The 12524-nt window shown below is 44.2% G+C and overlaps 1 protein-coding gene across 1 annotated transcript; it reads right to left on the bottom strand.

The window, feature by feature from the left end:
• Positions 1-205: 205 nt before the first annotated feature.
• SLC35B1 (solute carrier family 35 member B1) lies at positions 206-10495 on the bottom strand. Its single transcript, XM_069953476.1, has 10 exons — positions 10480-10495; positions 10152-10373; positions 8668-8771; positions 8166-8299; positions 7732-7762; positions 5003-5163; positions 4165-4291; positions 3398-3504; positions 2530-2683; positions 206-446 (listed from the first exon to the last, which is right to left on the bottom strand). Exons 2-10 carry the CDS (start codon positions 10316-10318, stop codon positions 394-396), a joined length of 1038 nt encoding a protein of 345 aa, XP_069809577.1. The 5' UTR covers positions 10319-10373; positions 10480-10495; the 3' UTR covers positions 206-393.
• Between the last annotated feature and the right edge of the window lie 2029 nt (positions 10496-12524).

The raw sequence follows: 12524 nt of genomic DNA, 5'->3' as shown, positions 1-12524 counted from the left end.
GTGGAGGGCCCGAATCTCCAACTTTGAAGCCGCAGATATGCAAATGGTAGGAGTCAGCGCCAAGCTGAAGTCTGTATGCCCGGCGTCTCCGCATTGTAAAATTTATCAGATCTTTTATTAAAGTGGCTATACTGGGGACAAGCTATGGATGGCCACTGGCTGGGCACAGGATCCACAATGGTTAAAGTAAAGGTAATGAGACGTGTTCCATCTTCCGGCATTTAATACTCCCACTCTCTCAGCTTAAAATTCCAGCCCTTCCGTCATTAATAAAATAGTTATACGTATCCGATAATAAAAAAAAAACAAAAAAAAAAACATACATATTTATATAGACAAACAGTGAGTGAGTGAGGTCTGAATACGTCATCTGAAGGCTCCTGGGAAAGGGGATCAGTGGGACGGCTTCTTGGATCCTTTACCGAATCTGGCATCCAGTCCTAGACCTGTGGAAAACAGAGAGGGTGAGCGCGGCAGGAAGAGAGTGGGCACACAGCGTGAGCTATCCTGTCATGTAGTATGAGTATGTGCCTGTGCCTGTGCCTCATAGTAGGGCCTGCACGTGCCAAGTCCGGCTGGCAACACCTTCCTACCCAACCGCCTCCCGTATTACTAAGCAGCAATGTTATGATGAGTGCACAGGGCCGATTCTGCTGCCAGGCTCAGTGACCAGCGATATCACCGGGATCAGGTCAGCTCTAGCCTGGCACTCCACTGCTCACCAGCTGCTGTACATAGTAACTAAAGGCAAAAATTAAATGGTATTAAACAGTTCACAGTTCTGCAGGCTTCAGTGAAAAATTTCCCAGCATTCCCTGGGTATATAATACACAGCTTGTTCTGATGATGTGCATACTGACAAGGCACCTCTCTGGTATTATGGAGTCCCTGAGAATCCCCTCCGCAGTGTCCAGATATATCTCTCCATTTCAAAGGGGCACAATCAGAGCCAGGCTGCTTGCCAGTAGTACTCACACAGGACTTCCTTTCTCTTACTTCACTTGGCCAGGCTCAGCACATACTACTCTCTGCTATGCCATATCATAGCGCTAAATTATGCACACTTCTGTCTCGATGCAATATCCTATTGCATACACTATGGTCAATTATTTGCATGCAGTCATTCTGCTGTTACTAGAGCTTTACAGACAATTTTCACCAAGAAAGAAGAATGCTGAACTTACGTAGCAAGAAAATTCAATCTTTATTAAATACATATATTTAAAACAATTCATAAAAAGAGAAAAAAAACTAACATTAAAAAGAACGGTGGCTATCCCGGAGGTGGTTCTTAATTTATTGACTCATATTATTTGCTGCAATCCCTGACCCACAACACAAGTCGTTATTACAGATGGATAAAGTGCAATGCACAATAAATAATGCTAAACGAATGTTATATTACAATGCCAAAGTGCTAGTGCATAAAATTCATTGGATTAGCATATATCATAACATTGATTCTATAGTCCACCTATTTGTTGTTATTACCCCACAAATTCTGGGGATCCAGCAAGAAAATTACCTTAAAGGTCTGTTTGTTATGTAGCTCCTCCGGGACGCCACCACCCCGACGCGCGTTTCGTTGCCTTCGTCCGGACGAACAAATAGGTGGACTATAGAATCAATGTTATGATATATGCTAATCCAATGAATTTTATGCACTAGCACTTTGGCATTGTAATATAACATTCGTTTAGCATTATTTATTGTGTATTGCACTTTACCCATCTGTAATAACGACTTGTGTTGTGGGTCAGGGATTGCAGCAAATAATATGAGTCCATAAATTAAGAACCACCTCCGGGATAGCCACCGTTCTTTTTAATGTTAGGTTTTTTCTCTTATTATGAATTGTTTTAAATATATGTATTTAATAAAGATTGAATTTTCTTGCTACGTAAGTTCAGCATTCTTCATATCATAGTGCTAGTAAAAAAAACCGCCTCTAGTGCACTACTATAAATTGCAAGGAGATGTGTAAATAGAAAAGAAACAGCAAGGAAGGAAGGGGTTACACTGAGTAAGTGTTACTGAGAAGCTAAAGGGATGAGTGCAGCTTTGGAGTATAATACAGGATGTAATTTGGGATCAATATAGGATAAGTGGTGAGAACAGGACTAGCAGCAACAACAAAAAAACTAATTTTGTGTAGTTGCCTTTGGAACTCATGACCACACACTAGTATGAAGCCTGCCATTGGTCTGCTAAAAATGTTCTTTCGTTACAGTTCCTTTGCTCTACTCTACCACCTAGTGTAAGTAAAGGGAATTACAGATACCCCCCTACTACAATGCTCCACAACCTTTGGCTCTTCAGCTGTAGCAAAGCAACCACCCACAACCCCATTCAACTGTCAGGGCAGGATGGGAGTCGTAGTTTTGCAACAGCTGGAGAGCCAAAGGTGGAAGAGTTGTCAATGCTTGATCAATAATCAATAGCACTGAACAATATAGAATCGGAAAAAACTTGACACAACCCAGGTAGAGTCCAGTCATACAGCCCACCTGTCAGGACTATGGTACTTACCTAAAAACACTAACAGGGTCCCGACCCACTGCAAGCCACTGATCGGATTAGAGAACAGAATTACAGAGGCCAAGATGGTGAAGAACTTCCGGGTGGTGGTGATGATTGAACAGGTGAGAGGACCAAAGTACACCACCGTCATGAAGATAAAGGTCTGGAGGGGAAAGTAATGGTCAATATGAGAGATATAGATGCCATATGAGACCACAAAGATGTCACTAGACTAGTTACTCTATAGATGAATACAGACCAGGGGGATCAGCCATGTTGGATTTCCACAGCCCACCCTATACACTGATCGCTTGGTAGACACTGGTATACACCCATATGCTTTTCTTTCCAATAGTCAATGTTGATGCTAGAAACAGTGCCACCCTGGTCCATAGGCTGCACATGGTACTGCAGTTTTTCAGATTAGCGGGCTAGATTGCAATACCCGACACATTCACTATGTGTGAAAAAGAAGCAGACCCTTTCATCAAACCATGGGCGACCCCCTTTGAAAAGCCATATGCTCATTAAAGGGGTTATCCAGGCTCAGAAAAACATTTCCACTTTCTTCCAGAAACAGTACCACCCTTCTCCTCAGTTTGGGTGTGGGTTTTGCAGCTCAGTTCCATTAAAGTAAATGAAGGTGAATTGTAATACCACACACAACCTAAAGACTGGGGTGGCGCTGTTTTTTTGCAAGAAAGTAGCTGTGCTTTTCCTATTCCTGGAAACCCCCCTTAACACCTCTGGAATGCAACGGACACTGGTCAGTGGATGACTTTGATAAATCTCTCTTGGCCAGCATTTTTAGCATCCAAGAAGAGGAAATGGTCAAAGGTGGTTGCCAGGAAAGGCTTCCCAAACTAATACAACTTACCTGTCCCAAGGCGCTGGTCAGGCTGAAGAGCACAATGTTGTAGATAATACTTGGGTATCGTTCAGTGAAGCTCAAGAACTCCCATAGTTCTCCAGTAAACAAAATACCTGAAAAGAAGGAACTCCCATCAATGCCACATCACTGTATAGCATACAGGTCATGTACCTATAAAGCTTACATTACATCATGGATCACCTAGCACGGTCCCTACCACAGACAAAGGGTGAACTACAAGAGAACAATGGGACAAGGCAATGATCCTCAAACAGCACCTCCCTGACAGCTCACCCATAAGAGCTAAAGCCTCCAATGATAGGGAATACTAGATGACAAAACATATGATCAAATGGCTGAGCTAAAAGGTAAATCCATAAAGTACATGGTTCCAAATACAAATTATATCTTACATAGAGGTTATTTAGAAGAATCTGCGTGCGCTTGTGCCACCTTCTGGCTGCTTGTGTTCACTGCAGGCTACTTTGTTGAAGTGTTTGATGTGTGTTGATAGCTATGGGAGGGCATCAACAGCTGTAGCTAAGAACCCAATTTAAAAAAGTATGAGAAACTTAAAGCGAATGTACTACACATTGATAGAACTGCGCCGACACATTTCCAGTATGGCTGGGGTGGCAATGTGGTGCCTGTTGTTCTATACACTGCCTCAAGGCTGATAGACCATAAAATGTGGGGTTCCCTGAAGTCAGACCCCCCCCCAGCGATCATCACCTACCCTGTTCATTCACCATACAGAGAATGCATTCACTTACCTGCTCCTAGAAATACGCTGGACCAGAGGTTGATATGAAGCATCATCTGGTTAGAGCCAGTCTGGTAATGTGCCCGCATGTGATCCTGAGACACTCCAGTCAGTCCATCCAGGGTAAGAGACAGCAACTGGAAAGAGATGGCATATTAACTCTATATTGGCTACATGGGGAATAGATCAGCATGACATGCCACGTATGTATAATGCATATGGACAGCCACCTAGAGTAAACGTGAGTAGAGACTGATGTGTCGCCGCCATATGGTGCTCTGCACTGTGGGAAGAAATCCTGCTCAGCCAATCAGTGTCCTGCCCTGCCGCAGCCACTGATAGGCTGGGTTTTGCAGCTAAGTTCCCTTGAAGTGAATGGAGCTGAATTTTAATACCACACACAACCTGAAGACAAGGGTGGCGCTGTTTCTGTAATAAAATAGCTGTGTTTTAATGGAAGCATATAGGGCCCGATGTCGCTTATCCCCATCTCATTGGGCAGAACAAGATATGACAGCTTCACCCATGAGCACCGTCTCGGGGTCCATCAATGTGACACCATACACGTACCAAAAAAAAAAAAAAAAAAAAGAAGATGCTTGATCAAAACACAGCAAAGACACCATCACGTTTCTCAACGTCAGTGAATCTAGGAACACTGATCTCTGTTCCAAAGTCAGGTCATTCTCGACTGTAGCTTGTTGGATGGTAGTTTCCTGTACTGGAGCGCCCCCCCCCCCCCCCCCTTGGCCTGATTAACCCTTCCAGGTAGAAGGTCTGGCAAACTCACTGACGTTGAGAAACACGTGATGGTGTCTCCACAGTGTTTCTGCACACCATACACGTACCAGCAGCAGCTCTCCGTAGCCGAACACGTGGTCATCCTCGCTGGGGCCGCTGTTCTTGGGTTTGTACATGAACAAGGCGACTCCCACCACTATGAGCAGCACACACAGATACTTGGTCAGGGGATATTTCTTCCGGAGGACGGTGACTCCTAAGAGCATAACTGGGGAGACAGAAGAGAAAGCCATAATTAGAGAAGTTTTCAGCAGTTATATATACATACATATAGATACACACACACACGTTGTTATTTCTTTTTTCAGCCTCTGAAAATAACATGTGGTCAAAATAACATTTGATCCTTATTCAATGGGCGATACCAAATATGTAGGTGATCTTTTCTCTGTTTATAGTCTGTTCCTGGCTTTGGCTTCAATGTATATTAATATGTATAATTTTTTTGTTTCTTTGTTTGTTTCACGGCATTCCAAGAGCAGTAACTTTCTATTTTCTATCAATCTTCAACCCATCAATGAATTCTGGTGACATCATGTGTGTGTGCCTTTTTGTTATTTTTTATCACAATTATAATGCTACGGTGTACTCCGTATAGTGTTATTCTTGCCTGCAGACATTGTACAGCGTCCCTCGCCTGCTCACAGTGTCATAAAATGTTTTATGACATGGAGATTAGCCGGGGACCTGGAGACACAGACAGGAGTATACGGCTATACGTGGTGATACTCCTCCTGTTGTTCTGTATGCTGCGCTCCTCTTGGGGGTCATAAAACATTCTGTGACAGGGAGAAGGGGGAGCGGATGGAGGCGTTCAGAAGGATGGGAGAAACAGCCGCACACATGGCTACTGTGCTGTCACAATGGTAATACACTGCATGTATACATCGGCCACCTGTCAAAGTACACAGGCATGGGCTCTATGATCTTCAATGGCCCAAACATAATCTGCTAGTGTCTATGTGTGGGTCATTTCCTGAGTGTATACTGTACATGACAGCAGAACATGTTTCTGGATGAACATGGAGCAGAACATGATTCTGGACTTGGAGAATTACCCCCAACAATCACGAGCAGATTATAATCCGGCCATTGAAGTTAACAGAGACTGTGCCTGTATATGTTGGCTTTCAACTTTGTTGATGTAAAGGTGCAACATGTCATGGTGTGCTAGCGTGCTAATAGAGAAACCCCCCATCATTTTATATTTGAAAATAGGGCGATTAATTAAATTAATTTGATTAACTAGACCATAATTTGAGAATTGGATTTTCTTTGAAAATAGTACACCGAATTTTCAAAAAAATAAAAAATAGCTTTTTGACCTGCAGAGGAAGCTGATCCTCCTTCAGGTCAGAGTGCCCCCTCCTGCGCTGGCATGATCGTATGCTGGAGATCTGTCACCCATACCTAGGAGGTGCCAGCACGCAGCATATCCCGCCACCCACATGCAAAAGCAGCAGCAGCAGCCGGGACAGGAGAGACCGAGAACGGCATCACCGAAGAGCGGTAAGGACCCAACGCGATGCCCTGCCCCTACCCCACCATGCCTACCAACTAACTACTACTCCCACTCCTGATACTATTGCTGTACTACTACTCCCCAATCTATTACCACTTCTGATACTACTACTCCCACTACCCTTATCTACTACTACACCCCTCATTTACTATGCCTCTATTACTACAAACATCTTCAGTAGGAGGGGTGGAAAAAAGAAAAAAAAATATTTATTGACCATATCACCAAGCCCAATTTGGAAACATCCATTTACTTAAAGTGTAACTAATTTTTTTTTTGCAGAAATCAGTAGCATAAGCGATTTGAAGAAACTCTATAATTTCAATTTCCCAACCTCCCCCCTCACTTCTTATCAGGCAAATCAAGTGAAGACGGGTTCTGCTGTGCCCATTATATCCTATGGAGGGGGGAGGGGGCCGAGGGAGATGAGTGAGCAGGAAGAAGAGACATGAAGGTCAGCTGTTTGTAGACTGTCTAGGCACCTAAAACGCTGGATTCAGAGCTCAGAGCTTATCTAGGAACTCGCTGAGAGAAGATTGCAGGGTGTTGTGCTTTGCAGGACTGCTCCGTGCTCACTCAATCCTCAGCCCCTCCCCTCTCCATAGAAACATAATGGACAGAGAAATCCTGCTTCTTCTGAAGTGAGGGGGGAGCTAGGAAAACTGCTTTTTCAGTACAGAAGGAAACTCTTTGAGTAAATAAAACCTATTACAGAGTTTCTTAAAATCGCTTCTACTATTGATATTTATTGTTTTCAGAAAAATGACCCTGAAATGACAGTTATTCAAGTAGAGGAAAAACTGCAGACACTTCCCTACAGCAGGTGGGTTCCATTTTCAAAGTTGGGGGTCCAAGCTGAGCTGTTGAAACCCACCCATCTGACCTTTCCTGACCTGTGTTAGCAAATACTTGCAATGTCCATATGACAACAATTCTGAACCTCTGCATTGTGTAATCCCTCCTGGAAAGGAGGAGGTTATCTATTTATACATTTCTAAAGTGTGTGTGTATATATATACACACACACACACACACACACACACACACACACGTAGCAGTACATAGCAGCAGCGGGCATGAGAGGGTTAGTCTACTACAGAAGGTCACACAGAATGTATTGACTTGGAGACGACAGGAAAGAAGCGGGTGTAGGGTTACACCAGGCATATCCCCAAAAGGCCGATTGTCAGCAGTGCGGCTCTGCGGAGCACTGAAGGTTATCCTGCATGGGATCAGCACAGCGGATCATCTTACCTGGGATAGGCTTACAGGATTTCCCCAACACCTACAAAGCAAAGCAGGAGCGTCACAAATGTGTCAAAGAGAAAAATCACCGACAAGATTACACTCTTGTTATTTAAAGGGCCAGCTCACCATTACCACCCATCTACAGGATAAAGATAAGTGTCTGATCATTTGGGTCCTAGTGGTAATAATACTCCATGATCAGCAATCATTGCCAGAAGCCACAAGGTCAGTAGACGCCTGCTGTTGCAAAACTACAACTCTCAGCATGCCCAATAACCTATAAGAGAGGCTCCTGAAGCTGTCTATACATATAACCAAGAAAGGGGAACCCACGACCCTCCAGCTGTTGCAAAACTACAATTCCCATCATGCCAAAGGCTGTCCAGGCATGATGGGAGTTGTAGTTTTGCTATGTGGATAAATGTATAGGCATAACTCACCTGTGTGGGGTAGTTCACATACTGGAGTGCTGAATTGCTGGACACCATGGCCCCCAGGTAGGAGAGGGAACAGGCGGCATAGAGCCAATTCTGCGTGCGGTCAGGTTTGGCTTTAGCGTCAAAGAATCGAATCACTACAAAACAGCACAATAGAAGTCAATGTACAAGTACTACACAGCGCCCCCCCCTGCCCTTGGGCTGCATTAGGTATTACAGCTCAATCTGATTTGTTGTTTTAGGGCCAGGGTGGGGGGACTCTTCTTTGTAATCTCATGTAGCCCCATTAGTCTTCTGACATGTCAAAGGTTTCTGTTAGTAGGGGTCCCAGTGCTGTCACCCCCAACAGAGCGCTAGATATGGCCGAAAGAAGTGACCCTCACCCTGGTCCTTCTCAGCTCCAGCCACCCGAAGATGAGGGGAACCCCACCCACCACAAGGAGGAGTGGTGGCTTCATTAGTCAGAACCCCAGAGCTAATGGTGACGGTCACCGATGATACTCACATAATTTAGCAAATATGGCATTAACCACACACTGAACAAACACCAGCGACAGCGCAAAGCGAAACTTCTCCTTGTTTTCTCCTTCGCCGTACGACCCTCGGGTTCTGTAAAATGGAAATAACAGTGGAGTTTTGCACTTCAGAGCTGCACTCACTATACTGCTGGTGGGGTCACTGTGTACATACATTATATTACTTAACCTGTACTGATACTGAGTAACATCCTGTATTATAATCCAGAGCTGCACTCCCTATTCTGCTGGTGGTGTCCCCATGTACCTACAGTACATTACTTATCCTGTACTAATCCTGAGTTACACCCTGAGTTATTCTCCAGAGCTGCACTCACTATTCTGCTGGTGGGGTCACTGTGTACATACATTACATTACTGATCCTGAGTTACATCCTGTGTTATACTCAAGAGCTGCACTCACTATTCTGCTGGTGGGATCACTGTGTACACACATTACATTACTTATCCTGTACTGATCCTGAGTAACATCCTGTATTATACTTCAGAGCTGCACTCACTATTCTGCTGGTGGTGTCCCCATGTACCTACAGTACATTACTTATCCTGTACTGATCCTGAGTTACACCCTGAGTTATTCTCCAGAGCTGTGCTCACTATTCTGCTGGTGGGGGTCACTGTGTACATACATTACATTACTGATCCTAAGTTACATCCTGTATTATACTCCAGAGCTGCACTCACTATTCTGCTGTTGGGTCACTGTGTACATACATTACATTACTGAACCTGAGTTATATCCTGTATTATACTCCAGGATCAGTAATGTAATGTATGTACACAGTGACCCCACCAGCAGAATAGTGAGTGCAGCTCTGGAGTACAATACAGAATGTAACACAGGATGAGTACGGGATAAGTAATGTATGTACACAGTGACTCCACCAGCAGAATAGTGAGTGCAGCTCTGGAGTATAATACAGAATGTAACTTAAGATCAGTACAGGATAAGTAATGTGATGTATATACACAGTGACTCCACCAGCAGAATAGTGAGCGCAGCTCTGGAGTACAATACAGGATGTAACACAGGATGAGTACGGGATAAGTAATGTATGTACACAGTGACTCCACCAGCAGAATAGTGAGTGCAGCTCTGGAGTATAATACAGAATGTAACTTAAGATCAGTACAGGATAAGTAATGTGATGTATATACACAGTGACTCCACCAGCAGAATAGTGAGCGCAGCTCTGGAGTATAATACAGGATGTAACACAGGATGAGTACGGGATAAGTAATGTATGTACACAGTGATCCCACCAGCAGAATAGTGAGTGCAGCTCTGGAGTATAATATCCCTCTATTATACAGTACAGTATGTATGGGGATTGCCCACATGACATATGTCCCACACAGCTGAGATACAGTCACATGACACATTAGATACATGAGGCTGCAGTACACGTCTGTACAGTTATAGTGTAGCTCTATAATACACTCGCACACTTACATTGTCTCCTGCAGGATCCCGTAGTAGAAGTAACAGACAAACACCCCCAGAAAGCAGGCCAGGAGCCTCAGCCCCCCGTGGCCGAGCACTCCCCCTCCGTCCATGTCTCCTCCAGCTGTCACCGGCACCTCCAGCCGCACATCTCTGTCTGCCGCCGGGGACCTCATACACTCACAGCGTACCCACACCTCGGAAGGACCCCGGCTGGGGCTGCCCGCTGCACTGCCGGAAGAGCACACACGGAGAGAGGACATCAATGAGAGAGAAGTCCAGCCGGCATGACGCCGCTCTGACAGCTGACATGGCGTAATGACAGGTAAATCATTACCTGGGGAAAAGATAAGCTGACACTGGCAGCCATGCTAGAACTTCTATAGAGAAGCAGCGCTGATGAAGCCTCCGGCAGCCATATTGGTACTCTCAGCAGCTGAGAAGTTTAGGCTCTTGTACAATATAATGTAACGCTGAGTGACAGAAGCAAGCCCTGAAATAATAGATACGCGGTTACTGTATTAGAATAGTAACAGCTTCACTATAACTAGAGGGCGGAGTCTGACGCTATATTGGCTACAGTGCGGAATATTGTAACCAGGCATTAGCTTGGACACCTCTAATCAGGACCCACACCGCTGCTTTGTAGAGACGTGGAATGACGTAGGCTCATGTGGAGAGCTCTGATTGGCTGATGGTTACACGTGTAACGAACCAACTGACCCAGCAGCTCCTTTATTTCAAATGAATGGAAAATAGAAACTGAGCACTAGAGGGCGGCATGCATCATGTCTCCTAACAGGGGCCATTTTCCCGTGGTCATTTGTTTCTACTTTACCCCTATTCTCTTCTGTCTATGGGCTTTTTTGGCTGAGGAATGCAATGACCACATTGAATACTTATATTACATGCAGAGTTTGTAGATACAGCAGCTCACAGTATCACACATTAAAGACTTATGCTGGGTTTACTCGATTATCGTTCGAATTTGCACGATAATCGTAGTGTAAACGCAGCGAACGATCAAACGACAAGCGAGAAATCGTTCATTTTGATCTTACAACATGTTCTTAAATCGTCGTTCGCAAAAAATTTGCAGATCGTTCCGTGTAAACAGTCGTTCACCGATTTAACCTATGTGCGGTATAGGCTTAAACGATTGCGAAACGATTTTTTCCGTACGATATATCGTTCCGTCTAAACGCTGATCGTTCTAAAAGAAAAATCGTTACTTCGAAATCGTTAATCGTACGATCGGCCGAAATATCGCTCCGTGTAAACGCAGCATAAGATACAAGGGCGCCACAGCATTATTGATTGGTGGAGATCTGACCTGCAACAAAAAATCCACCAGAGTTGGAGTTTGTGTGTCTCACCTGGTTGCACCATGACCGATTGACATCAGTGTATGTAATGTTACAATATGACTTTGTGAAGTTTGATTGGGCACCATGACAACGGTGTATCAAGTCGTATCAGCTTATCCTGTCCATAAGTGACAACTTTGGCGGTAAGATGTTAGATCTACAGGCAAATTTGTGCTGCCATTAGGCTCCATGGTCTCGTCTGCTTGCATTATTTGCGTCATCAAACCAGGGGGGGATTAACTTATAGGCCCCGGGCTGTTCACCAAGCCTGGGCCCTCCCACCCTTCTGTAAATATGGCAGCACTAGCGTGGTGTTCATAGTACAGGATAAATAATGTCATATTACTCTAATTTGTGAAAAATCATGGTAAAAAAGCAGCTATTTTTTTTTTTCAAATCATGGCAGAATACACCAATAAAAGTATAAGTCTGTTTGGAAGGCCATGGGCGGTTGTGGGTGGTATTACAATTGAGCACCATTCACTTCAATGGAGCTAAACTGCCATACCACACCCAAACAGAGGACAGGAGAGATGCTGTTTCAGAAAGAAAGTAGCCATGTTTTCCTAACCCTTTAAAGTATCACTGTCGTATTTATTTATTTATTTTTGCAGAAATCAATAGTGCAGGTGATTTTAAGAAACTTTGTAATTGGGTTTATTAGGCAAATATGCCATTATCTGCATTCAAAAAGACTTTCCCCAGGTTCCCCCCCCCCCTACTTTTTCTCTCTCATTCACTGCTCATTATCAGGAAATAGCCTGGTGATGTAGCTGTGCATTAACTCTTTGTTGTCCTGTTTTGGTGCCTCATCTCCCTCCACCCCTCCCCTCTCCATAGAGAACAAAGAAAACAGGGGGGAGAGCTTCAAACTGCTTTTTTATGATAAAAATGCATTTTTCGGCTAATAAACCCAATTACAAAGTTTCTTAAAATCGCCTGTACTATTGATTTCTGCAAAAATAAGAATAAACGTCAGGTACACTTTAAGTGAATGGGGCGGGCCGTAGTTCCT

This window comes from Dendropsophus ebraccatus, chromosome 14 (assembly GCF_027789765.1).
Source record: "Dendropsophus ebraccatus isolate aDenEbr1 chromosome 14, aDenEbr1.pat, whole genome shotgun sequence".
Classification (NCBI taxonomy): domain Eukaryota; kingdom Metazoa; phylum Chordata; class Amphibia; order Anura; family Hylidae; genus Dendropsophus; species Dendropsophus ebraccatus.
The sequence above is the reverse complement of the archived record's forward strand: the minus strand, read 5'-3'. Positions and strand labels throughout refer to the sequence as shown.

Excerpts from the sequence above, each read along its gene's own strand:
- SLC35B1 (XM_069953476.1), bottom strand. The coding sequence starts at position 10,318 with ATGAGGTCCCCGGCGGCAGACAGAGATGTGCGGCTGGAGGTGCCGGTG. Across the intron at positions 2,684-3,397 it reads TGACCAGCGCCTTGGGACAG|ACCTTTATCTTCATGACGGT; the intron begins GTAAGTTGTATT and ends TTTCCCCTCCAG. Across the intron at positions 447-2,529 it reads GACCCTGTTAGTGTTTTTAG|GTCTAGGACTGGATGCCAGA; the intron begins GTAAGTACCATA and ends TGTTTTCCACAG.